The following is a 27745-nucleotide window of genomic DNA, read 5'->3' on the forward strand; positions in this document are numbered from 1 at the left end:
AGATAAAAAAAAAATGTGCAAAATGATGTATAAATAAACTTTTAAAAAAAAAAAACAAAAAAAAAAAACAGAAGCCATCATTCTGCTGTCTGCAGGAATTACACCTAACTACAAAAGATTAAAATAGATTGAAGAAAAAAGGATGGAAAACAATTCTACAAGCAAATGGACCAAGAAAGAAGGCAGGAACATCTATACATATATCAGACAAGATAGACTTCAAACAAAAAAGGTTAAAAGATACACAGAAGGCCACTACATTAAGGGGACAATACAACAAGAAGACATAACAATCATCAACATATATGCACCACACGAAAGAGCACCAAAATATATCAGGGAACTACTGTCATCTATAAACACATATATCAGGGAAAATATATACATAGTAGGAGCCTTCAACATGCCACTCTCCACAATGGGCAGATCAACAAGACAAAAAATAAGCAAAGACACTACAGCTCTGAACAAACAAAATGGTTCTAACAGACATCTATAGAATATTGCACCCAAAAAAATCTGACTACACACTTTTCTCAAATCTACATGGATCATTCTCTAGGACTGACCACATACTGGGTGTCAAGATAAATATAAATAGATACACTACGATCAAAATCAAACCTACTACTTTATCTGACCATGAAGATATCAAATTAGAAATAAACCTTGAAGAAAACAAGAAGCCCACCTATCATGTAGAAATGGAAACCTATACTACGGGAAGAACATTGGATCAATGAGGAGATCAAAGAAGAAATTAAAAAATATCTAGAGAAGAACAACAATGATGACACAAGTCTCCAAAACTGATGTGACACATTAAAAGCAGATATAAGAGTAAAATATATAGCAATACAGGTTCACATAAAGACAAGAAATAACTCAAACAATCTAAACTCCCACCTTAAAGAATGGGAAAAAGAACAACAAAATAACCCAAAAGCCAGCAGAATACAGGAAATAATAAAAGTCAAATCAGAAATAAATTAAATGGAAGTTAGGAAAACAATCCAAAATCAATAAAACCAAAAGTTGGCTCGTCGATATATTAAACAAGATAGACAGGCCACTAGACAGGCTTACAAAGAAAAAAAAAAAAAGCACAATAAACAGAATCATAAACGAAAGAGGAGAAATCACAATAAATCCAGCAGAAATCAAAAGAATAATCAGAGAATACAATTAACAGCTATACGCAAACAAGTTCGACAAACTAACAAAAATGGATAAATTCCTACAACTCTACAACCACCAAAGCTAGATAAAGAAAAAAATAGAACAACTAAACAGGCCAATTACAAACAAGTAAATTGAGGAAGTAATCAAAACCTTCCCCAAAATTAAAAGTCCAGGACTAGATGGATTTACAAATGAATTTTACTGAAAGTTCAGAAAAGAATTAGTGCCTATTCTACACAGACTTATCCAAAAAAAATTGAAAAAGAATGAAAACTACCACATACTTTCTATAAAGCCAACATGACACTAATACTAAAACCTAACAAAGAAAACACACAAAAAAGAAAACTTCAGACCAATCTCCCTAATAAACACGGATGCAAAAATCCTCAACAAAATCTTAGCTAACAGAATTCAGCAATGCATTAAAAGAATATGGCCCTCCCTGGTGGGGCAGCGGGTTAAAGCACAGCACTGAGAATCTAAAGCCACTTCCGCATGAGTTCGATTCCCGCCTGCCCCGGAAGTGACCACATGGCGTGGCAGACCTCTCCTGATCCGCCCGCTGCTCCCCTCAGCAGTGTACTTCGTCAATCTGCCTGTTCTGTTCCCCACTCTGTCTCTGGTGAAGCCTCTCGCCGCTCCTGAACCTCTGTCCTATACCCCAGTTCTGTATGCACAAATAAGTAAATCTTAAAAAAAAAAAAAAAAGAATAATATACCATGAACAAGTGGGCTTTATCCCAGAAGCACAAGGATGATTCAACATCAGAAAATCAATTAATGTTAAAACATCACATCAACTTACAGAAAAAATAAAAACCACATAATCACATCAATAGGTGCAGAGAAGGCATTCAACAAAGTTCAACACCCATTTTTTTTCCCTCTTCTTTTTAAATGTTTATTTATTTATACATACAGAGCTGGGGTACAGGCCAGAGGTGCAGAGGCAGCGAGAGGATTTACTAGAGACAGAGTGGGGAGCAGAACAGGCAGACTGACAAGGTACACTGCTGAGGGGGGGCAGGGGGCAGTCAGGAGAGGTCGGCCACACCCTGTGGTCACCTCCTGGCTGGGGATCCTTGCACTGAGACGGCTGCAGCCAGCTTGCAGTGTTGTGCTCTAGCCCATTGCTACACTAGGGAGGGCCCCACAGGAAGGCCCGCACCTATATTTTCTTCTGGTTCTTCTAAAATGTACTAAAATTATGCACCCACCTAGAGTGTGGGGTGAGGGTGAGGTAAGGACAGAACTTTCTCCCCTTCCAAATAATCAACAGAAATGGACAAATTCCTACAACTCTATAACTACCCAAAGCTAGATAAAGAAGAAATAGAACAACTAAACAGAACAATTACAAGCAAGGAAATTAAAGAATTAATGAAACCCCCCCCCAAAATAAAAGCCCAGGACCAGATGGATTTACAAATGAATTTTACTGAACATTCAGAAAAGAACTATTTGACACAGACTCATCCAAATAATTGAAAAAGAAGAAAAACTACCTACTATATACTTTCTATGAAGCCAACATCAAACTAAACCAAAACATTAACAAAGAAAACACAAGAAAAGAAAACTTCAGACCAATCTCCCTAATGAACACTGATGTAAACCATCTCTTTTTCAATTAAAATAAAAAGAAACAATTCCTGGGAGTCAACCTAAGAAAATAGATAAAAACATAGAAAATTACAAAACACTGTTAAAAGAAATACAAGAAGACACCCTTGCTCAAGGATCAGGAGAATTAACATAATCAAAACAGCCATCCTACCAAAAGCAATATCCAGATTTAATGTCATCCCAATAAAAATCTCAATGACATCTTCAAAGAAATAGAAAATACTGATGAGATTCATATGGAACAACATAAGACCTCGAATTGTGAAAACTCTGACTAGAAAGAAAGAGAATGGAGGCATTACAATCCCAAACTTCAAGCTATACTACAAAGCCATAATAATCAAAACTGCATGGCACTGAACAAGAACAGACATACTGACCAGTGGATTCAGATAGAAAACCTAGATATAAGCCCACAGGTATATGGACAGCTAATCTTTGACAAAGGAGCAAAGAAGATACAATGGAACAAAGAAAATTGGTTCAGCAAGTGGTGCTGGGAAAACTAGGAAGCTACATGCACAAAAATGAAACTAGATCACTACCTCACAGCATACACAAAAATCAACTCGAAGTGGATTAAACCCTAGACATAAGAACAGAAACCATAAAATACCTGGAAGCAAAGATGGGCCAAACAACACATGGCATACATTTCAGCAACCTCTTTAAAGATACAGTTCCCAATGCTATGATAGTGAAGTTAAGGATAAATGGATGGAACTACATCAAGTTAAAGAGTTTCTGTATAGCAAAAAAGACATCCCACTGATTGGAAAAAAAAAAAAATTCTCACACAAAACTAGTGATAAAGTATTGATGACAAAAATATACAAAGAGCTGATGAAACTCAACAAAAATAAACAACCCCATCAAAAAATGGGCAGTAGAGCTAAAAAGACACTTCTCCAAAGAGGAAATGCAGATGGCCAACAAGCATATAAAAAAATGTTAAACATCACTCATAATAAGGGAGATACAAATTAAAACCACAATGAGATACCACCTCACCCCAGTGAGAATGGCACATCTTCAAACAACTAGCAACAACAAATGTTGGCGAGGATGTGGAGAAAAAGGAACTCTCCTGCACTTTTGATGGGAATGCAAACTAGTACAACCACTATGGAAAAATGTTTGGAGGTTCCTCAAACTGCTAAACATGGAGCTTCCATATGACCCAACAATCTACTAGTAGGTATCTACCCAAAAGACACAAAAACTCTGATTCAGAAAGCCACCTGCATCCCCATGTTCATTGTTGCTTTATTTACAATGGGAAAGACATGGAAACAGCCCAAATGCCCAAAAGTAGATGACTCGCTTAAAAAGATGTTGGTACATATACACAATGGAGTATTACTCAGCAACCAAAAAAATAAATAAATAAATAAACACATGCCTTTTGCAGCAACATAATTGAGCTAGTAAAGGTCATGTTTAGTGAAATAAGCCAGAAAGAAAAGGAAAAATACCAGATGGCTTTACTCTTAGCACGAGCTACACGGGGAGAAGAAAATAATAATAATTAACAACTATATACCAGAGACAATTTATGTGGGTGTAGTGGGGAGTTGGATCAAAAATGGGGGAGGGGAGTGCTAGTTGGGACAATGGTGGATGGCACATTGGTAACTGATGATGGGAAGTCCATGGAGATTAAACTTGGATGGAAAAAGGCACAAAACGATGTAAAAATAAACTATTATTATTTTTTAAAAATGCTGTAATTTTTGGTTTAATTTTTATTTCTCTCATTTAACCTTATCCTTTTATCTACAAGTTCTTGCAGGACAGGGCTGAGAACCCTTCGCACATCACCCCAAGGATATCTTCTTCACATCCTTCAGTTTAAGCTAATGGTCCATTTAGAAAACAATTAATTCTAATATAAAGGGAAAATATGACCCATAAAAAGTACAATAAAACCATTTTCAAAACAATAATCTTGATACACTCAAATTTACTAAGAAAAACTACATTTAGTTTTATGTAAAATCTACCTATATAGGCAGAAATAAAATTCAGGTCAACACATGATACTTCACTTCTTAGTCTTCTAGACCACTTACTATGAAAAAAAAAATGATTATGGAAATGATTTATACCTCTTACTACAGATAAATCTTTAGACAATATGTAGTGACCAGCAGTCACTAGATAAATATGACTATTGAAAATTAAGACTAAAGATCATCATAGCCATACACAATCTCTTGTTCTTTACCCTCCCAAATTCTTGTTGCATTTGATTTAAACCTTTTCTCTGTCATCTGTAAAGATAAGTAACTTGACAGTCTCAAAAGTAAATTAGTAAGAAAAGAATTTTTAGGGCCCTCCCTGGTGGCGCAGCGGGTTAAAGCACAGCACAAAGACTCTTAAGCCACTTCCGCATGAGTTTGATCTCCACCTGCCCCGGAGGTGACCATATGGCGCGGCAGACCTCTCCTGACCAGTCCGCCGCTCCCCTCAGCAGTGTACTTCGACGATCTGCCTGTTCTCTACACCCGAATCTGTCTCTGGTGAATCCTCTCACCCTCCACATCTCTGGCCTGTACCCCAGTTCTGTACGAATAAATAAATCTTAAAAAAAAAAAAGAAGTTTTAGAGTTAAAATGTGTTCCTGTTGATGATGAATATTGCAGTCATATTAGATTATTGTAATACAGTTTACTAAAAAAATGAAAGACCACCATAAACCCAGACCAATTTGCTCAGGAAAAGAAAAAGAAAGCAACATCAGCAGCACCATGAAAACAGAGTCATCTAAGAACCTCAGAAGATGAAAAAAACAAAAAATTCAGTGGGAAGGCATGCATGGTGGGGAACAGAATTACCATAGGTCCAAGCCCGTGATTTTGACCTGAAATGAGCCCCACTCCTCAGGGCTGGGGGAGGGGAAAAAGCACAGAGAGAGCACAACTCCTGCATCACAGTGGAAAGAAAGGCAGTGCACCATTCTCTTTTGAAATGGAGAGTGGTGATGCCCCATAAACAAAGTTTAACAGGATCAGGCAGCTAAGAGGGGAATGGGACTTTGGCAGGTCAAAGACCAGCTATTTGGAAATGAACTGAGCCCCTTCAGCAGGTCTGATATGAGAACCACAGTTATTGAAAGTGAGCAACCCTTGAACCACAGCAGGAAGTCAGGGATCTCACCACTCCCCTTGAAACAGAGAGAGGGTGTGCCCCTCAAACAAACAAGGTTCAGCGTTCAGCAGGGCACAGTGTGTGAAGAGAGCATGGCTTCAGCTAATCCCATATCCATGATCTAGAGCTGAGCTACACCCAGCAGGGCAGAGTCAGGAAAAAGGGTACCAAGAGTATACAACCTCTACACAAGGGGAAGATAGGGATCATGCCATACCCCACAGAATGGAGGAAAGACAGAGTGAGGGGACCATCAGAGACAGTGCCCATCAACATATCCACAGCACCACCATTGTGGAGGTTTGTGGAGTTTTGTTGCAATAGTACTATACATGGACTGACTACCAGTTACTGACATCCCATAAGGAGCCCAAAGAGATATCCCACAGATGCCAGCAGTACAGTATTCAAACATATTAGAAAACAAAAGGAGAAGTAAAAATACAAGCAACCAAGCAAGCCCGCAGGGGAAGGGCACATCACAAAGAGAAAACCAATCACCACCAGCACCTAACAGCAATAACCTAGAAGAACTTCCTAGCCTATCAGATAGAGAAGTTAAAATCACCATGATTAAGAAGCGAAAAGACAAAAAAAAAAAAAAAAAGGAAAAGGAAAAGAATGATATGAAGAAAATAAACAATGAGAAGAATGAAATTTGAGTTTCTAAAAAGAGAAGTAAAAGAAACATGGGATATTAAAAGATTAATGGAAGACCAAAGAACTCAGGGGAAAGAAATGAAAGCAGAATTGATGAAATGGAAGAACGATCAGTACACTTGATGATACAGAAACCAAAACAGAAAAGTATGAAAGAAAAGAATAAAGAAAAACTTTGAGAATTATCTGACTCCATGAAGAAAGGAATAATATCACTTATAGGTATCCCAGAAGGAGAGGACAGAGACATAGGAACAGATAAATTTTTCAAGGAGATAATTAAGAGAAACTCCTAAACATGGTAAAGGACATGAAAACAGACATGCAAGTTTGAAAACACCACCAAACTTCCACAATGAAAGGAAAAATACAGCAAGACAAATAATAGTAAAGCACCCAAAAATTTAAGACAAGGAAAAAATAACGAAGCTAACAAGAGGGAAGAAAGAGATAATATAGAAAAGAAAACCAATGAAGCTGACATCAGACTTTTCAGAAGAAAGACTAGCAAACAAAAAGAGAGTAGAGAAATATTCAACAAACTCCAAGACAACACATGACCCCCAAAATGGTTTTCCTTCCTATATGAAAACTAAGTAAGCACCTTTTCAGAAAAACAGAAACTCCAGAATTTCATTAAGACCAAATCCCCACTCCAAAGAATACTACAAGAACTCCTAAAGTTCAAATCAACAGAAGGATGAATAAGAACAGATCAAAACAAATAAAAACACAAAGAAACTACTGCTCTAAACAAGGACATAGAACTCATGGGCTTAACAGACATCTATAGAACACTGCACCCCCCATAAAACCTGAGTAAATATTTTTCTCAAGTGCACACATATCATTCTCCAGAATTGACCACATACTGTGAAACAAGACAAACATCAACAGATACACTAAGATAGAAATCATACCAAGCATCTTTTTTCTGACCAGGAAGGCATCAAACTAGAAATAAAGCATGAGAAGAAGTCAAGGCTCATCCCAGCCGTCCCACCTCATGTAGATTGAAACCTGCACTACTGGAAGACCATTGCATCAAAATACCTTGAGATGAATGATTATGAAAAGAAATTCTCCAGAACATATGGGGCACAACAAAAGCAGATATAAAAGGAGAATATGGCCCTCCCTGGTGGCGCAGCAGGTTAAAGCACAGCACTGAGAATCTGAGGCCACTTCCGCATGAGTTCGATTCCCGCCTGCCGCCTGCCCGGGAGGAGACCACATGGCGAGCCAGACCTCTCCTGACCCGCCCGCTGCTCCCCTCAGCAGTGTACTTCGTCGATCTGCCTGTTCTGCTCCCCACTCTGTCTCTGGTGAAGCCTCTCACCGCCCCTGAGCCTCTGGCCTGTACCCCAGTTCCGTATGCACAAATAAATAAATAAATCTTAAAAAAAAAAAAAAAGAGAGAATATATAGCAATACAGTTCACAACAAGAAACAAGAATTCAAAACAACAACAAAATATCCCATCTTAATGAACTGGAAAAAGAGCAACAAGAAAACCGAAAAACCAAAGAAGAAAGAAAATAATAAAAGTCAAGGCAAAAATAAATTAAAAAGTTAAAAAAAAAAAAAACTAAAAGATCAATGAAAACCAAACTTGATTCCTTGAAAAAACTAAACAAAATAGACAATCCTCTAGCCAGATTCACAAACCAAAGTACAGGAGAAAATACAAATAGACAGGATCATAAATGAAACATGAGACATCACAACAGAAACAGAAGAAATCCAAAAAATAAATAAATAATTAAACAAAGTACTATGAATAGTTATATGCAAACAACTGAAACAATATAGAAAAGACATCTTTACAATCACCCAAAGCTAGATTAAAAAAAAAAAAAAAGGGACATCTAAATATCTAGACAGACCAATTACAAACAATGAAATTGAAACAGTACTCAAAACCCTCCTCAAGAACAAAAGGCCAGGACCAGACAGATTAACAAATTAATTGTACCAAATGTTCAGAAATGAACTAGTGCCTATCCTGCACAAACTTTTTAAAAAATTGAGACGGAAGGGGCAATGCCAAACACATTTTGTGAAGCCAAAATTACCAAAATTGAACAGGGACATGAGGAAAAAAGAAAAATATAATAGGCCAGTCTTTCTACTGAACACTGATACAAAAATCCTCAATAAAATCTTTACCAACAGAATCCAACAATGCATCAATAAGATAATTTCCCATGACCAAGTAGGATTTATTTAGGGACACAAGGATGGTTCAACATATGAAAATCAATTAATGTAATTCAAGACATCAACAAAAGAGAAAAATAAGAAAACATATGGTCATATCAACTGAGGCTGAGAAAACATTCGACAAAGCTCAACATCCATTTATGATAAAACCCATTGAAAATCGCAGGATAGAAGTAATATACCTTATTATAATAAAGGCCATCTACAACAAACCCATTGCCAATGTCATTCTCACTGGAGAAAAGATGAAAGCCTTTTCCTTAAGATCTGGATGAAGATAAGTATGTCAGCTACACCACTGTTTTTTTTTTTTTTTTTAAAGTCCTAGTTATAGCAATTAGAAAAGAGAAAAACATATAAGGAATCCAAACAGGGAAAGAAGAAATAAAACTTTCAGTGCTTGCAGAAGGTAACATACATAGAGAACCCCAAAAACTCCATAGAGAAACTAATCAAAATAATCAGCTTAGTAAAGTAGCAGGATACTACTTTACTAAATCAACACACAAAAATCAGCAGCTTCCTATATGTAAACAATAAATATGAAGAAATTATGAAAACCATCCCTTTATAACTGAAACAAAATAAATAAACAAGTGGGAATAAACATAGCAAAAGAGGTAAAGGACCTAAACAAAGAAAATTCTTAAACATTGTTAAAAGACATAGAAAATGACACAAAGAAATGGAAAGATATCTTCTGCTCATGGATTATAAGAACTAACTATAAAAAATGGCCACCTTTCAAAGACAATTTACAGATTCAATGCTATTCCAATATATTATCAATGGCATTCTTGAAAGAAATAGAACAAATACTGATGAAATTCATATGGAACCACAAAAAAAAAAAAAAAAAAAAAGGAGAGCTCTCCTGACTAAAAAAGGAAGGAAAAGGAGGTATCACACACCCAGATTTCAAACTATACTAGAAAGCCACAATAATCAGAATCATATAGTACTGGAACAAAAACAGACACATAGACCAATGGAACCAAACAGAAACCCAGAAATAAACCTATAGATTTATGGATAACTAATCTTTGACAAAGGTGGTAAGAACATGTAATGGAACAAAGTCTGTTCCATAAGTGGCACTAAGAAAACTGGGCTGCTACATGTAAAAATATGAAGCTAAAGTACTACCTCACACCACACACAAAAACCAACTCAAAATAAGTTAGAGCACTAGACATAAGACCTTAAACCATAAAATACATAGAAGAAAATACAGGCAAAATACTACATGACACACACTTCAGTGATATCTTTAAAGACACATCACCCAAAGCAAAGGGAATGAGGACAGGAATAAACAGCACGGACTTCAATTAAAGACCTTTTGTACAGCAAGAGACATAATTCAAATGAAAAGACAGCCTGCTGAAGAGGAGGAAAATTTTTGCATGCAACACTAATGATAAGGGACTGATCACAAAGATCTACAGAAAGCTGATAAAAGTCAACAAAAAAAAAAGTCAAAACATAGTCAAAATATGGGCAGAACGTTAAAAAAAAAACTTCTCTAACGAGGAATTGCAATGGCCAATAGGCATATGAAAATACATTCAAAAATGCAAATCAAAACCACAATGACATAACATCTCATACCAGTGAGAGTGGCACTCATTAAAAAACTAGCAAAAACAAATGCTAATGAGAATGTGGAGAAAAAGGAACTTTCCTACACTGCTGCTGAGAATGCAAAGTGGCCCAAGCACTATGGAAAGCTGTTTGGAGGTTCCTCAGACTGCTAAAAATAGAGCTTCCAGATGATCCAGTAATTCCGCTTTAGGTATTTATCCAAAGGACACAAAAACATTAACTCAAAAGGACACCTATACCCTAGGTTTATTGTAGCACTATCTACAACAGGTAAAACCTGAAAACAATCCAAATGCCCAAAAATAGACAATTGGATCAAGACAATCTGGTGTGTACACACATACACACACACACACACACACACAGGAATACTACTCAGTAGTCAAAAAGATAAGCCTATGCCATTTGTAGCAACATGGTTGGAGCTGAAAGGGATCATGCTCAGCGAAGTAAGCCAGAAAGAAAAAGATAAATACTGGATAATTTCACTCTTAGGATTAACATAGAGGATCCAAATAAGGGATCAGGGGGAAAAATATAACTATAATAAAGTAAGCAACTATAAATCAGGGACATTCTGTAGGGGGTTAGAGTGGAACAGGATCAAAATGGGTAGGAAGAGCACAAGGGACTATGGTAATGGTACCCAGGTGAACTGGTTGTGGGAATTTTAAAGGAAATATACATTACACAAAAATGAAAATTATGTAGAAAATATATAAAAAAATATTTTTTTAAATATTTACTTATTTATGTGTACAAGAACTGGGGTAGAGGCCAGAGGTGTGGGGGGTGAGAGAACTCACCAGAGACAAAGTGGGGAGCAGAACAAGTACAATGACTGAAATACACTGCTAAGGGGAGCAGCGGGCTGGTCAGGAGAGATATGCCACCATGTGAGTCATCCTTCTGGTCAGGAATCGAACTCTTGCTACAGTGGCTACAGATAGCTTCCTAGTGCTGTGCTTGAACCTGTTGCATTACCAAGCAGGGCACAAAATAAAATAAATTTTTAAAAACGAGAAAGCACATACATCTGAGTACTTAAAATTAAACTATTAGCAACATATACTTTATCTAAAAGTATACTTTGTCAGCTTCGTGATTAATTCCAGGATAAGACAATGACATAATTAAAAAGAAGTATGGCATAAACTACAGCATTACCAAGTAGAATCAAGAGAACAAATGAGAAAATCATGTGTCTATCTATTTATTATAAACTAGTAAATATAATATGTATCAAATGAAATAATACAACTTGTTATTCAATGAAAATTTGCATAATTCTCATTACTACTATTATTTAAGTACCAGTAGTGGTCAAGTCTTACCTTAATTTTAAGGGATTTTTGAGTGACTGTTGATTCTTTCCAACTGAATCTAAGGATACATATTCTTTCACAGCAGAATTATTTTACAATAAAAATATTTTAAATGTGACCATTAGAACCCAGAAAAACAAACTTAGTGTTTTATTCTCATCCCTTCCAGTCTCTACACATAAAGTCAGTCTTTTTAATTTTAAGCACAAATCTGTGTGTTAAGAAAAAGAACTATGCCTGTGCAGTTACTGTTAGAGAAAATGGTCTCCCCTCTAGAACTGGTATTAATGTCAATGCAACCAATCAATTCCTCCTTTCTTTTGCCTGTTTACCATAGGCTGGACATGAAAAGGTAGCACAGGTCAATGAATCATGTAGAGCAACATCAAAACTCAGGGATAGATTTCAGGATTTCAAAAGAATTCAAATTAACATAAACACAATTATGCGCTAGGCCAATTTCTGAATGACTGCTGACTTGACTTCTTATGCTTGGCATTTGAGTACATATAATAAAAGTTACTGTTTCATGTATTTTTATTTTTGCACAGAAGAACTGGGGTGTAGGTCAGAGATGCAGAGGGGTCAGAGGACTGAGCAGAGAGTGGGCAACAGAACAGGAATATTTATTGAAATACACTGCAAACGGGAGCAGTGGGTGAGACAGAAGAGGTCTACTGTGCCATATGAAGGTTAGCTCCTGGGTGGGGGTAGAATTCAAGTCATACTGGTGATAACACTGAGGCTTAACCCCCAGGCCATCAGGGAAGCCTTCAAACTTACTATTTTGAGCCAGGGCTTGAAGCAGACAATCCAAGCATCCTTCTAAACAATCCTCAGTTTTCTCAGCATCTGTTATCTTCAGTTTCTTCAAGGTATCACTAAGATTATCTGCTAATAGAAAAAACAAAAATCAGAAACCTCTCTAACAATTATGTTACATGGTAAACAGTACCACTAACAGGCTAAATGTTCCCATAATAATGAGTTAACTACCATACACATTCCAAAATGTACTATTACAATTTTTTTAATAAAATGATATTCATTTAACTTAGATGTTAAATAGTCATGATAAATGAAAGGTACAGGATTATCTCACAGGTTGTCATGAACATCTTTTAGATTGTTCCAAAATGTATCAGCCCAGTCACAATAACCAGCCATGGTTAATTTAAAAAGAACTCATATAGCTCTGCTAATATATATATATTTTTTTTTTCAATTTCCTCTGTTGCACTTTAAAGACAAAATAAAAATAATGGTTTAGAAAAGTTCCTAAATAATATGCCTACAAATAATACATAATCTGATGAAAGCAAAACCTGCATTTTCATTTGAAGAATACTTCAGAACATTACATTAAGTCAAAATATGTACAGTTTGGATTATAAAGCTCTTAAATTGTATGTGGATTTCTCTATAAACATATAAATCTCTTTAAATTGTTAAAAACTACTCAGGGATAACCCAAAAAGTTTTTTTACATTGATTATTCAGATTGAGAGGTAACATATTAAAAACTAAAGCTTTAACATTTATTTAGAATCATTCTTTAAATCTAGCAATTATAAAACTATTATCAATTAATATAATAGTTTTTAAAAGTCTGTATTTCAAAACCATATACGTATTGAAAACAGTCCTATTACTTTTCAAGAGCTATATCTGCAAACAGTTTTGACCTCACAGACACCCCAATGTGACAATGAGGTCTCTGGTGTTAGAATTTTAAGTATTCTATTACTTAAAGTATCATAATAGTTTTATACATTGCCAGAACATGGCAATATTAAAAATATGATGCAACCCCATCATAAAATGGGATGTTACTTTCCAGAAAAAAATGAGTTTAAAAATACACATCAAGTCATACTAACATCTGATACTAGTACAACCCATGACTATTCTAGTAATACTAAAGGTACACTTTATTTAAAATGACAGGTTATCATTTCACAGCCAAAACTAGTCTTTCTTTTAAGAGGAACTAAGTAGTAGAGAAACTTATTTTCTTCTAAAGAATAAGAAAACTATATCCAGTTGAATCTCTTCTATAGGCTACAAAGAAGTTGTAGGGTTTTATCTCAGATAATCTTGGTTCAGTCTTTGTCAAATATTAAAGCTTATTTTTTCCTAAAACAACATATAAATAATATAAAATATCTTAAGTTCACATTAAAAGTAATAAAAAGTGGGCTCTCCCTGGTGGTGCAATGGGTTAAAGCACCACATTATAAAGCTCTCCAAATCCACTGCAGCACAAGTTCGATCCCCGGCCAGGGAGCTGACCCATATGGCATGGCAGACCTCTTCTGACCAGTCCCACTGCTCCCCTCAGCACTGTACTTTTTCAATCTGCCTGTTCTGCTTCCCATTCTGTCTCTGATGAATCTTCTCATCCACCACACCTCTGGCCTGTCCCCCAGTTCTGTAAGCATAAATAAATAAATCTTTAAACAAATAAGTAATAAAAAGTACTTATCACAAAACATAGGGAAAAAGATAAGGCATTAGTCAAATGATAGCAAAAATCTATAACTAAAACCTAAATAGAATGCTTTTTAAAGATTTCTAATGGGTAAAATATTAATAATAATTCAGTTTTCCATGGGAATAATAGCACACTTATTAATAATGTGACATCTTTTTATGGAAAGTTTATTAAATTCTTCATCTAGAAACAAACCTATTGACAGAGTTATTATAAACTTATAAACTTAATAGGGTTTTAAACACTTTAAATGAACTAAGAGATAACTACTTGAAGAAATCTTACTGAGTAAATTTATAAAAGTATTTGTTACAAATAATTAGCTGTGGCCCTCCCTGGTGGCGCAGTGGTTAAAGCACAGCATTGAGAATCTGAAGCCGCTTCCGCATGAGTTCGATTCCCACCTGCCCTGGAGGTGACCACATGGCGCGGCAGACCTCTCCTGGCCCGCCCGCTGCTCCCCTCAGCAGTGTACTTCGTCTATCTGCCTGTTCTGTTCCCCACTCTGTCTCTGGTGAAGCCTCTCACCACCCTAGAACCTCTGGCCTGTACCCCAGTTCTGTATGCACAAATAAATAAATCTTTAAAAAAAAGTAATTAGCTACAATAATTGGAATAATGATTAATTGGAATAATAATTATACGAATATACATTTATCAAAGCTCATTAAACTGTATGATTAAAATCTGTACATTTTATTTATGTAAATTACAGCTCAATTTAAAAGTAGCATATTGGAAAATAAAATTATTATAGAGTGGAAAACCCAGTTATTAGTGTCCTCAAGCTTCCTAATGATGGAATTCTCTTACAGTCCACTTGTTATTTTGTCTTTGCATTTGGCAACTTCCCATCACTATTAACCTCTACTCTCCAGAAGGTAAATGATTTCTCTGACTAGAGTTGAGTAGGAAGATGTACATGGCTCAAAATCTTCTAGGTTTTCTGTTCCACTAGAAGTGTTAAAATTTAATTCCTCCATATCTTTGATTTATTCAGCTATGCCAATGTCAAAATTTATAAATATGTCTAATTCAAAAACACATTGCCTTATATCTCCAGGGATTCTGAACTTTGGTAAGGAACAGGGAGGGTTTAATTACGGAATCACTCAAACCATGATGGTGCATCTCAGTAGTGAATCTTACCATTCTAATTCTTTCTGTAAATCATGATTCTGTACTTTACACTTACTTATGTTTAAGACACTAACATTATTCTAAAAGGTTTCTCAGCTTCTGGCAGACAATAAAGAATAAAATTTTCGAGGTTCCAGCAAGATGGTGGCAGAGTGAGGATGTTAAACTCGCTAACTCGAGGCTCACACAAGACAGATAAAACTCAAAATGGACCAAAGGCATACTATCAGCCTGACTGAGGGCACCCTGGACTCACTAGATCAAGGATAACTGAGGAGACTCAGTGAGTGGGGAGCTCCAATTGGGGAACTCTAATCCAGGAATGCCCAAGCAACTTTGAAGTACCTCAGATGGGAGGCTTGCTACTTACTGTTATACTCACTCACCTCTCCGCCCCTACCCACACAACCAGAGAGTAAACCTGAAGGTAAATAGAGACAAATAGGCTTGATGAGTAGAGCCCTGGAAGTAAAGAGAGAAGGCCAGCGGCTGGCACAGCCTGATTCTGGCGGGTGGCTCTGTGGCTGGCTGGAAACCACATTGCATGGTTACAGAAGAAATCTTGGACACTGAAAAGCTACCAAAAAAAAAAAAAATCAACAGGTGGACAAGTGGGAGCAGCAGTGTTACTACAGGGTGACACTGACTAGCAGGGAGACTAGCTGGAGAGACTTTCAGATCTCCCAGAGATCTGTATGAATAAAGCCAGTTCTGAATATTAACTGGGAGAAGTCTCTGCTGCCACCTAGTGACCAAAACAAAACCACAAGCCACAGTAACTTGAAACCAGGTGGCTTGCTTTAGGGAAAGACATCAGGAGCAGCCTTTTAAGGCCAGCCCTTACACTATAACCCTCTAAATATCAGGGGCCCCAGGGTGGAAATAAACCTCAGGAGCTTCCTTATTTGCCCAACTACTTCAGGGAACTAAAAAGAAACCCCAACAAAATTGCAGGTTCTGATAGTGTTCTACCCAATCATAGGGTGCTCCCCAGGAGCCACCCTAAAACTACAAAGATTAGCTAACTGAGACCCATCAGACCTCTGAGAGGCAATTCTCCTCTACTTATGGATGCATTTGTTGCTTATTTGTTTGTTTTGCTCCTGTATTGCTCAGTTGCTAGATTTCTGTGCCCTTTCCTCATTTTTATCCTAGTTTTCTGTCTCCTCTAGCTTTTTCCTTCCCTGCAACATTATTGCTGCTGTCTCTGCTCTTTTTGTTACCTCCACTCCATTCCCTCCTTCTTCCCTATGCCCCCCATCTAATCCTCACCTCCCCTATCACCTTCCTTCCTATTACTTTTCCATATCACCCTCCTCTTTCCCCTAACTCCTCATCTCACTCCTATTCTCTTTTAATTCCATTATCTTCTGAGATACCCCCTGAAGAAGCTATAAGTTCAATAGAGAAAATCATCCCACCCAGGCAATTCTTGCAGACACCACCCAGACCCAGTATAAATAACAGCCCTCCAACACCCCAGCAGAAATACCCAGAATTAATGCACGCCAACACAAACAACGCTGTGTCTCAATGCATAGAAAGCATTAAAAAACAAACAACAGAGAGAAGAAAAATCACAAATACCCAAGCAAGCCCACCAACCATCTTCTCCCATGAAGTAATCAAACTAACTATAAACCATGTGAAGAAGATAAGAAACCCATCTACTTGGTGTAGACTGAAACCTACACTACTGGAGAACCACTGCATCAATGAGATCAAAGAAGAAATTAAAAAATACCTTGAAAAGAATGACAATGAGCACACAACTCTCCAAAACTTATGGGACACATTAAAAGCAGTTATAAGATTGATATCATACCAACTATCTTCTCTGACCATGAAGGGAATCAAGCAATAAAGGCTCACATCAAGAAACAAGAAACAGCACAAAGAAACAATCTAATCTCCCACCTAGAACTAGAAAAAGAACAACAAAATAAGCCAAAGCCAGTAGAAGACAGGAAATAATCAAAGTCAAAGCAGAAATAAATGAAAGAGAAGTTAGGAAAACAATTCAAAAAAAAAATCAGTGAAACCAAAAGTTAGTTCTTTGAAAAAGTAAACAAAGTAGACAAACCCCTAGCCAGGCTCATAAAGAAAGAAAAAAAAAAAAAAAGCACAAATTAAGCAGGATCATAAATAAAAGAGGAGAAATCACAAAGATACAGCGAAAATCAAGAGAGTATTACAAACAGCTATATGCAAACAAGTTCAACAATGTAGAGGAGATGAACAAATTCCTACAACTCTACAAACATCCAAAGCTAGATAAAGAAGAAATAGAAGAACTAAACAGAGGAACTAAACAGTTGAACAGTTAAATTGAAGAAGTAAACCCTCCCCAAAAATGGACCAAATGGATTTACCTCACATTCAGAAACAAACTAGTGCTTTTCTACACAAATTCATTCAAAAACTCAAAAGAGAGGGAAAACTACCAAATAATTTCCACAAAGCCAACATCATACTAATACCAAAGTGTGGCAAAGACAACACAGAAAAGAAAACTTCAGACCAATTTCCCTAATGAACACTGAGCAAAAATCCTCAACAAAATCTTACCCGACAGAATCCAACAATGTATTAAAAGAATAATACACCATGACCGAGTGGTTTTTATCCCAGGGCACAAAGATGGGTCAACATGCAAAAATCAATGAAGAAAAAATGAAAAACAATGAACAACTGTATACCAGAAACATTTTTATGGGGGTGAAGAGGGGAATGGGATCAAAAATCAGGTGGGTCTGTTAAAATTACTTTGTCATTTGTAAATAAAGCTCTTTCTTAGTTAACTCAGTCCATTTATGGAGCCACTTACAAGTATTCTCTCTAAGTGTTACACTTTTTGCACAGGTATTGGTACGTGGTGTCTCACCTGGCAGTACTATTTTTTAAATACTTTTCAGAGCGGCCCCCCACCCCTTTTGTCTTTTTGTTTTGTTTCATTGCTAAAATCAAAGGCATACATGTTTCATTACTCATTAAGTCTCAAAGCAGCCCAGAGAGCTCTGTGGTGGAACAAAGACCCAAAACCAAGCAGAGGTGCTCTAACAGTAATAGATGCCCAAATCTCAATTATTTATTTACTTGTAGTTTTCCCATCCAATTGTTACTGAAACACACATTGGCCCAAACGAATCATAATGCTGTAAAAAGCAACTAGATGTGACAGGCAACAAGGATGTACTATTATGACTGATATCAAGGAACTGGAATTTCTCCATTTCTTGCCTGAACTTGGTTTCCTAATGTCAGGAATGATCAGTACTTTGGCTGGGAGTTACCCAAGGAGAAGGAAGTCCTTGATAACTGTTAGGAGTTCCTTCTGTCTTTAACCAGAGGGGAATGACTTGTGAACACTTAGATTAGGGCCTGAACATCCTGGCAACATGAATGGGCTCATCCTTTCATTTAAGGGGTAGTCCATCTGTAGCAGTTACAGAGTTCAGTTTAGACTGTACTCAGATCTGGATACCGTCATCACTCACAAGCAAGCAGGAGACAGGGAGCTGGAGTTAGTAAACTTTATTCAGGGAATAGCAGTCTGAGATTGCCATACTCCTTGTCTCAGTAAACAGTATACCTGATTAGGTAAAAGAATGAGGTTATATAGGTTTGGGGGACTTTGAAATGACAAAATAGAAATAAACAGATCTCAAATATTCCAAAATATAAATCACTTGAATTCACCAACTAAAGGTGGCCCAATTGATTTGAAAATAGTCGTCTTCTTCTGTTTACACGAAACTCATCTTACAACAAAAATTAAAAAGGTAAAGTTAAAGTCTGAGAGACAATCCCACAAGCAAATGGCAACCAAAAAATGTGTGGAAGATTATATCAGATAAAATATATTTTCAATTTAAAAAGTAATTAAAGATAGAAAAATGCATTACATTATGATAGTGGCTCTAGTGCACTATGAAAAAAATGAAACACATTTACCAAATGATGACACAGCAATATACATAAGGTAATTATTAATAGAACTGGAGATAAATCAACAACACAATACTATCAAATTTTTAAAAATGAACTTACAATCGTTGACAGATCAACAAGACAAAAAGTAAGTAAATAATAACATTAGCCTTAAATAAAGTGTTAAACCCAACAGGCTTAACATATATTTACAGAACATTCCTTGTAAAAACTCAGCACATCTATTTTTTTCTTGTTTTGTTTTTGTTTTTTTTTTTTTAAAGATCTATTTATTTCTTTGTACAGGCCAGAAGTGCAGGGGTGGTGAGAGGATTCACCAAAGACAAAGTGGGGAACAGAACAGGCGGATCAACGAAGTACACTACTGAGGGGAGTAGCTGGCAGGTCAGGAAAGGTCTGCCGTGCCAAGGCCCATGACAAGTGGATCCCTCTGGGGCAGGCGGGGATCAAACTCATGCGGAAGTGGCCTTAGCTTCTTAGTGCTGTGCTTTAACCTACTGCACCACCAGAGAGGGTCCTCAGCACATATTTTTAAATTGCACATGAAACATTTTGAAAAGTAGACCATATGTTTGGATACAAGCTAATAGTCCATAAAATAATGAAGATAGCATCAGCAAGAATTCTTTCTGACCATGCCATAAAGTGAGGAACCAATATAAAAGAAAAAAAGAAAAATACAAGGAGATAACACAGTAAGCTGCTTGTCAGTGGATTAAAAAGAAAACGAAAGCACACATTAAAAAAAAAAAAAAATTGGGCACTCCCTGGTGGCACAGCAGGTTAAAGCACAACACTAAGAAGCTTAAGCCACTCTCTCATGAGTTCGAACCCCACCTGCCCCGGAGGTGACCACATGGTGCGTCAGACCTCTCCTGACCCGCCCGCTGCTTCCCTCAGCAGTGTATTTCGTCGATCTGCCCGTTCTGCTCCCCACTCTGTCTCTGGTGAATCCTCTCACCCTCTGCATCTCTGGCCTGTACCCCAGTTCTGTATGAATAAATAAATAAATCTTTTTAAAAAAATACCTTGATAACTAATAAAAACAAGGATACAAACTGCCACAATCTATGGAAATTAGCAAAAACTCTTAATAGATGATTCATTATGGTCCACATTAAAAAGCAAAACACACATTAAAAAGCAAAATAAAGTCCCCAACCCCAACCCAAAACAATATAACACCTAAAGCAATTTGGAAAAGAGAAACAAACAAGATCTAAAGTTAAGAAACAGGAAGAAAATATAGAAATAAGAAAATAAAAAATTAAAACACTGGGCCTCCCTGGTGACACAATGGGTTAAGCTACAACACTTTGAAGTTATGGGAAACAATGCAGCAGGAGTTCCATCCCCAGCCAGACAGGGGACCAACATGGCACAGAAGACCTCTCCTGTCTTACCCCCACGGCTCCCCTCATCAGTGTATTTCAACAGATCTGCCTATTCTGCTCCGTACTTTATCTCTGGTGAAGCCTCTCACCTCCTCACCCCTAGCTCGCATCTCAGCTCTTCTATGCATAAATAAATAAATCTTAATTAAAAACAAAATTCAAAAGACTATACAAAAGATCAATAAAAGATTTGGTTCATCATAAAAAAAATAATAATAAAATAAACAAAATAGGCCCTCCCTGGTGGCACAAGGTATTAAAAGTGTACCACTATGAAGCTATCCTCAGTCAGTACACAAAGACCAGGGGGGTGACCCAAATGGCCAACCAGACCTCTCCTGCCTCACCCACTGCTCCCCGCAGCAGTGCATTTCAGTCCGTGTACTTCAGCTTGTTCTGTTCCCCAGTCTGTCTCTGGTGAACACTCTCACCCCATCCCCAGCACCTCTGGTCTATACCCCAGTTCGTGTATGCACAAATAAATAATTTTTTTAAAAAAGTAAATAAAACAGAGGAAATTCAAGAAATTATATATTAATGAAGAGAATTAGAAGGAGAAGTAGAAATTATCATAGACGGCAAAAACGAAAACAAAAAATACAAAGAAGTTTAAGGGATTATCCTGAAAACACATCCTACAACACAGTTTACCAGGAAGAAACAAGAAGCATTGAAAAAACTATCCAAATGAAAACTGAAATTAAAAGCAGTATTTAAAAATCTTCCAAAGACAAAGCCTGGTCCAGGCAGTTTAACAAGTGAATTCTCTTATACACTGAAGAACTTATGCTCATCTTGTCCAAAATATCTCTAAAAATTCAAGAACAGGAGATGCTACTGAACACTTTTTATGATTCCGACTTCACCCTACAAAAGCAGCACAAAAGCCAATTATAGATCAAAAGCCAATTACAAATGAATGTTTATGAAAAATCTTCAACAAAATACTAGCAAATTTAATTCACAATGTACTACAATGATTATACAACATAAGCAAGTGGTATTTATTCTAGGTATGACAGGGTGAATTAAGCAACACAATAATGAATAATTTATTACATTAACAAAGGAAAAGATATGATGTCAGTGGATAAAGAGAAAGAATCTGACAAAATACATCACTCATATATTACATAAATGCTTAACAAGACAGGAATAGAAGGAAGCTACTTCAACATAATAAAGGTCATATATTACAAAATAATATTTAATGGTAAAAAACTCAAAGTTTTCCCTTTAGGATAATAAAAAAGACAAGGATGCCAAGTCACCATTCCTATTTAATTTGGCACTAGAGGCTGTAACTAGAACAATCAGACAATAAATAAAAAGGAATCCAGACTGGAAATGAGGAAATGAACTATCACTATTTTCAGATAACGTAAAATTATATGTAGAAAACCTTAAAGACTCACCAAAAATTATTAGCAATAATAAATATAGCAAAGTGACAGGCTATAAAAGAAAACATACATGCAAAAATCTATCAAATTTTTAAATACAAATAATGAACAGGAAGAAATTCAATTGCAATCACTGCAAAAGAATCAAATCCTTAGAATAACCTAACTAAGAAGAAAAAGATTTATAAATTGTGACAGAGAAACAAAACAACAGTACACATTCATGGGTGAGGAGAATCAACACAATAAAATTACTATTCTACCAAAGTGATGTAAGCAATGCAAACAACCCCCATGAAATAACAACATTCTTCAAAGAAAAAAAAAAAGTACTAAAGTTATATTAAAGTTATATGGAACCACAAAGGCCTCAAATAGATAAAATAATTCTGGGGCAGGAGGAACAAGAAAATGAATGCATTTCATAATCTGACTTTATATTGTAAAGCAACAGTAATTCAAATATGACATGACTAAAAATAAGACACATGGGATCAATGGGACAGCCATTATATATATAAAATGGAAAGCCCACATATATATAAAAAAAAAAAACCATATTCATGGTAGAGGAACCACGACCATACAATAGAAGACCATCTCTAACAAATACCAAATACCAAGGAAAGAATAATTAAGGAAACCATAGATTCTACTTACTAGAGAAAGTTCTGTTAGACTATGTTGATGGACATGAATTAAAAAAAAAAAAAAAAACAGGAAATATTTACTCAGTCTCAGTAGGTAGTTTCCAATCTAATGACTTTTTTTTTTAAAGATTTATTTATTCATACAGAACTGGGGTACAGGTCAGAGATGAGGAGGATAAGAGGATTCACCAGAGACAGAGTGGGGAGCAGAATAGGCAGATCGACGAAGTACACTGCTGAGGAGAGCAGCAGGCGGGCCAGGAGAGGTCTGCCACGCCATGTGTATATATCCTCCGGGACAGGCAAGAATCGAACTCATGCGGAAGTGGCTTAAGCTTCTTAGTGCTGTGCTTTAACCTGCTGCGCCATCAGGGAGGGCCAATCTAATGACTTTTAATACCAATCTTCTTATTATTGAGACAATCAATGAACTGGGTTTCACAAAGGTCACATCGAAGATAATCTGCCTTTGTTCCACAGGATCAGGCACCTAAATAATGAATCCCAAAGGCTCATGGTATCTCAGGGAATGGTCCAGGGACAGTACCGCTTGAATCATTTGTGGATCATTCACTCACAGGTGTTGAGGAACTGAAGGTAAGGATCTAAGCTGAGATTGGACACCTATGTGCTTATACTTCCTGACATCATGGCAGCTATACAGGATCTCAGACTTCTTAGGACTGCTAGCAAGCCATTGTTCAAACAATTTTAAAATCTAACCAGCATTGCCTTTTTCTACCAGCCTTAAGAAATCAAACAGCATTTATGTGTATGCTCACAATCAACAGGAAAAGAATTCCCAAGCTCAAAAGGAAGCAGGAAGTTCTAGAAGAATACACGGGGCTAAGGATATACTGTCATGGTCAACTTTGGAAAATGTAATCTGCTACTATAATAAAAACAGAAATGAAAAATAAATAACCTAAATGAAAAATAAATAACCTAAACATTCACTATATCATCTGGTTAGAAGAATACAACAAGCAGCATTATATCCTTTGATAGCTTTAAGCCCTGAATACAAACAGAAGTGTCTTAGTGTCTGAAATATACTGGATGGTGTTTTTAGTTTTGGAAATAAAAATTAAATTCAAAAGGATATTATTTTATAATATTTGCAACTACTTAGTGAAATAGGTTTTGTTATCACTATGTGCTTTAACAGATGAAAAAGTTAAATTTCAAGCTGAATAATGTATACAGAAAGATGGGCACAGAAGTTAGGATAAGTCCAGACATGCAATGTCATCAGTCTAAGCTCTTTCTACTACATAGACAGTCCATACATGTAAAATGAAACACATAAAAATCTCACATATACAGAAGCTATGCAAAGCAAATGACTGCCTCTACCATGCTTTATATAGATTAAGATCATTAAGAATGAGTTTACAGGCCCTCCCTGGTGACACAGCAGTTTAAAGCACAAAACTAAGAATCCAAAGCCACTTCTCCATGAGTTCAATCCCCGCCTGCCCTGGAGGTGATCCACATGGATCCATATGGCAGACCTTTCCTGACCCACCGCTGCTCCCCTAAGCAATGTACTTCATCCATCTGCCTGTTCGCTCCCCACTCTGTCTCTGGTGAATCCTCTCACCACCCTCCTCTGGCCTGTACCCCAGTTCTGTATAAACAAATAAATAAATCTTTAAAAAAAATAAGTTTATAACCTAATAAATTTGATAACTTGGTTTGCTAACAACTGTCTATGCATTCGATAAAGGAAGAACGGAAGGGAGGGAGAGAAGAAGGCGGGAAGGATGTAAAGAAGGGAGTAAGGAAATCCCAATGAAATGAATGTACCAGACAGCAGCTTCTGCCACAGCATCTCAACAATAACAGAATGCTAGGTACATATTCTAGCTTTACGGTTTAACTGAAATAGTAAGTAATTATTGAAAAAAATAGTCTAGATCTTAATAAATGTTCTACTAGGCGTTGAATAAGCAAATTTGATCCTCATTTATTGTCTCTCGGGTCTTGTGTTTTTCAAGATCTCAAACGATAACCTCATCTGTTTCTATTACTCCTTTATTTTCCATTATTCTTTACCCATTAGAGATTAAGCTATTCAATAACAGAAAACATGAGTACTTGTACTATTTATTTTGTAAATTTCTGTAATGCTAGTCTTGTGTTTCTGGTCTGATGGTACTTTGCACAAACCACATAAATGACAAAAACATAATACAGTGGGCAATTAGTTGTACGTTCTTGGAACTTAACCACTATTACCCAAAATGCTTTCTGACAACTAAAAGAAATTAAATTAGGCCCTCCCTGGTGGCACAGCAGGTTAAAGCACTGCACTATGAAGCTTAAGCCACTTCTGCATGAGTTCGATCCCCGCCTGCCTCGGAGGAGATCCACATGGCGTGGCAGACCTCTCCTGACCCGCCCGCTGCTCCCCTCAGCAGTGTCCTTCGTCGATCTGCCTGTTCTGCTCCCCACTCTGTCTCTGGTGAAGCCTCTCACCCTCCGCATCTCTGGCCTGTACCCCAGTTCTGTATGAATAAATAAATAAATCTTAAAAAAAAAAGAAATTAATCAGCTCATATAAGTGGTATTTGTTCTAACAGATTTTGTTATGTGAGGTCAAATATATCTTTTCATTTAAAAGGTAAAGCAGGGCCCTCCCTAGTGATTAAAACAAGCACTATGAAGTTATGCACAGCCAATGCAGCATGAGTTCAATCCTGGAACAACGAGGTGACCTACATGGCTCAGCAGACCTCTCCTGTCCCACCTGTGGCTCCCCTCAGCAGTGTATTTCAGTAATTCTGCCTGTTCTGCTCCCCACTCTGGTGAATCTTCTCACTCTCCCACACACACCTCTAGCCACTGCCCCAGTTCTTGCATACATAAATAAATCTTTAAACAAATTAAAAATGACACAGCATTTGTATTCCCGTGAAACTTAATTGTATGTATGTAACTTCACTTTTTATAGTAAGTCTCATCTCTATTGGCGTTACTTGAGAACTCTTCAAAGGGGCAAGTTTTTCAGAAGAATTAAAAGAATTTAACTTGATAGACTTCTTATTAAAAATAATGTTAGACTGTATGAGTTTTTCCATGTTGTGAAAAGCAACTTTTGGTTAAAGTACAAGAATTCCAGTGTATTATTTCTGATTATAAAAACAAAACCCCCACTGTAATGGCAGGTTTGCAGGGCACAGGATAGATTCTCTATGAATAAGGCAGAGTTCTCAAGCCCTTGGTGGATTTTTCAGCTTTGTAGTGAAGCAATCAGGTGCAGGGCAGACAGGGGATTAGGGCAGAAGGCCAGTAAGCCAACCAGCTCCAGGCAAATCTTTACTCTCTCTGACATCATCTTGTGGTCTCTTCTTCTAGTAACTGCCATCCTCTGTGATGCTGCCCTACAGGTGCCCACCATCAGGCATTCCTACACGGAGCCCATGTTCCCAAGAGCTTCCTGCATTCAAGGCCACAATGACAGCCAGAAGCCAATGGTGCAAAAGCTTGAGCAATTAATTTACTCTACACCCACCTATGAATTGGATAAACACCCTCTATTTGAAACTAGTTATTGAAACTAGTCTTACATATAGTTTTAAAAATAACAAATAGGCCCTCCCTGGTGGCGCAGCGGGTTAAAGCACTGCACTACGAAGCTAAAGCCACTTCCGCATGAGTTCGATTCCCGCCTGCCCTGGAGGAGACCACATGGCGTGGCAGACCTCTCCTGACCCGCCCGCTGCTTCCCTCAGCAGTGTACTTCGTCGATCTGCCTGTTCTGTTCCCCACTCTGTCTCTGGTGAAGTCTCTCACCGCCCCTGAGCCTCTGGCCTGTACCCCAGTTGTGTATGTACAAATAAATAAATCTTTAAAAAAAAAAAAAATAAATAACAAATAACAAAATTACAGCATATTTTCTTTTTCTATAATAATTTTACATAATTCTTAAATGTTAGACAATCCTTTTTTAATACATAAGGAGTAATTTTCTCTAGAATTTGGCAGTCCAGTAGAATCTAGCAGCCCTCTGCACATGACGACCTTTAAAAATGGCATGCCATAATACAGCTGCATTTGAACATCATGTTAAAAGAAGCATACTTTACTTTATACTTCAAATGCCATGCTTTAAAGGCACCTGAGAAGCTATATAGATTATTGCATAATTGCATTAAATGGCTTGTAATGACACTATACCTAAGATCATAAAATACCATACAGACCCCTATTACTAGGATAATATTCATCATATTCACAATACACGGTAAAGTAATATCAGATAAATAAAAAATATATAAAACAAAATATCTCATCACAGCAAATTTCTTCAAAATATATGTACATGAAAAGCTAATTTTCAGAATAGCTCATTTGTTTATAATCAAGGAAAGCTATTTATTTATGAGTTACAAGTGAGTTAAATTGACTGCAGCAACCAAGTTTTCAGAGGAAGCAAATTTAAAGAGCTTTTTATGAGAATAGCTTGAAGGTGTGAGAACACTGGGTGAATATCAATATCTAACCAAAAAAGAAAAAGTGCAAATGATTTTTTGAGAGTTTGAGAGTTTTAATTGGTTCTTGATGAGTTAGCAGAGATATTAGTTATAATATACTACTTAGATAATACTGCCCTAGATTTTTTTTCTTTTGAGAAATCAATGTCCAGCATGAAATGACTACAAAATTAGTCAATATAAAGAGTCTGCTTAAAACAACATACAGAAGTTTTTCAAAGTGAAGAAAATTTTAATTATGAAGTAGAAAATTTAAAATTCTGAAGTAGAAAATTTTAAATCTGAAATAGAATAGCTGCTACATGTTACAAATGGTGGTGGTAAAAAAAATATGTAACAGAAAAAGGCCCAGTTGAACAATGGTTTAATTATTTAAATTACCTCAATAACTAATAATAAATATTAATTACTAATTGAATGATGTACTGGAGTTCCTTTTA

The 27745-nt window shown here is 36.6% G+C and overlaps 1 protein-coding gene across 1 annotated transcript in view; it reads right to left on the reverse strand.

The window, feature by feature from the left end:
* Window positions 1-27745, reverse strand: part of RAP1GDS1 (RAP1, GTP-GDP dissociation stimulator 1) — a 240555-nt gene that overhangs the window by 206189 nt on the left and 6621 nt on the right. Inside the window, exon 2 of the mRNA XM_012724148.1 lies at window positions 12558-12668. Coding sequence (XP_012579602.1) covers window positions 12558-12668 — 111 coding nt within the window. The remainder of the gene's footprint in view (window positions 1-12557; window positions 12669-27745) is intronic.

The sequence above is a fragment of the Condylura cristata genome, unplaced genomic scaffold (genome assembly GCF_000260355.1).
Source record: "Condylura cristata isolate star-nosed mole 26May11 unplaced genomic scaffold, ConCri1.0 scaffold00012, whole genome shotgun sequence".
NCBI classification, from domain to species: Eukaryota; Metazoa; Chordata; class Mammalia; order Eulipotyphla; family Talpidae; genus Condylura; species Condylura cristata.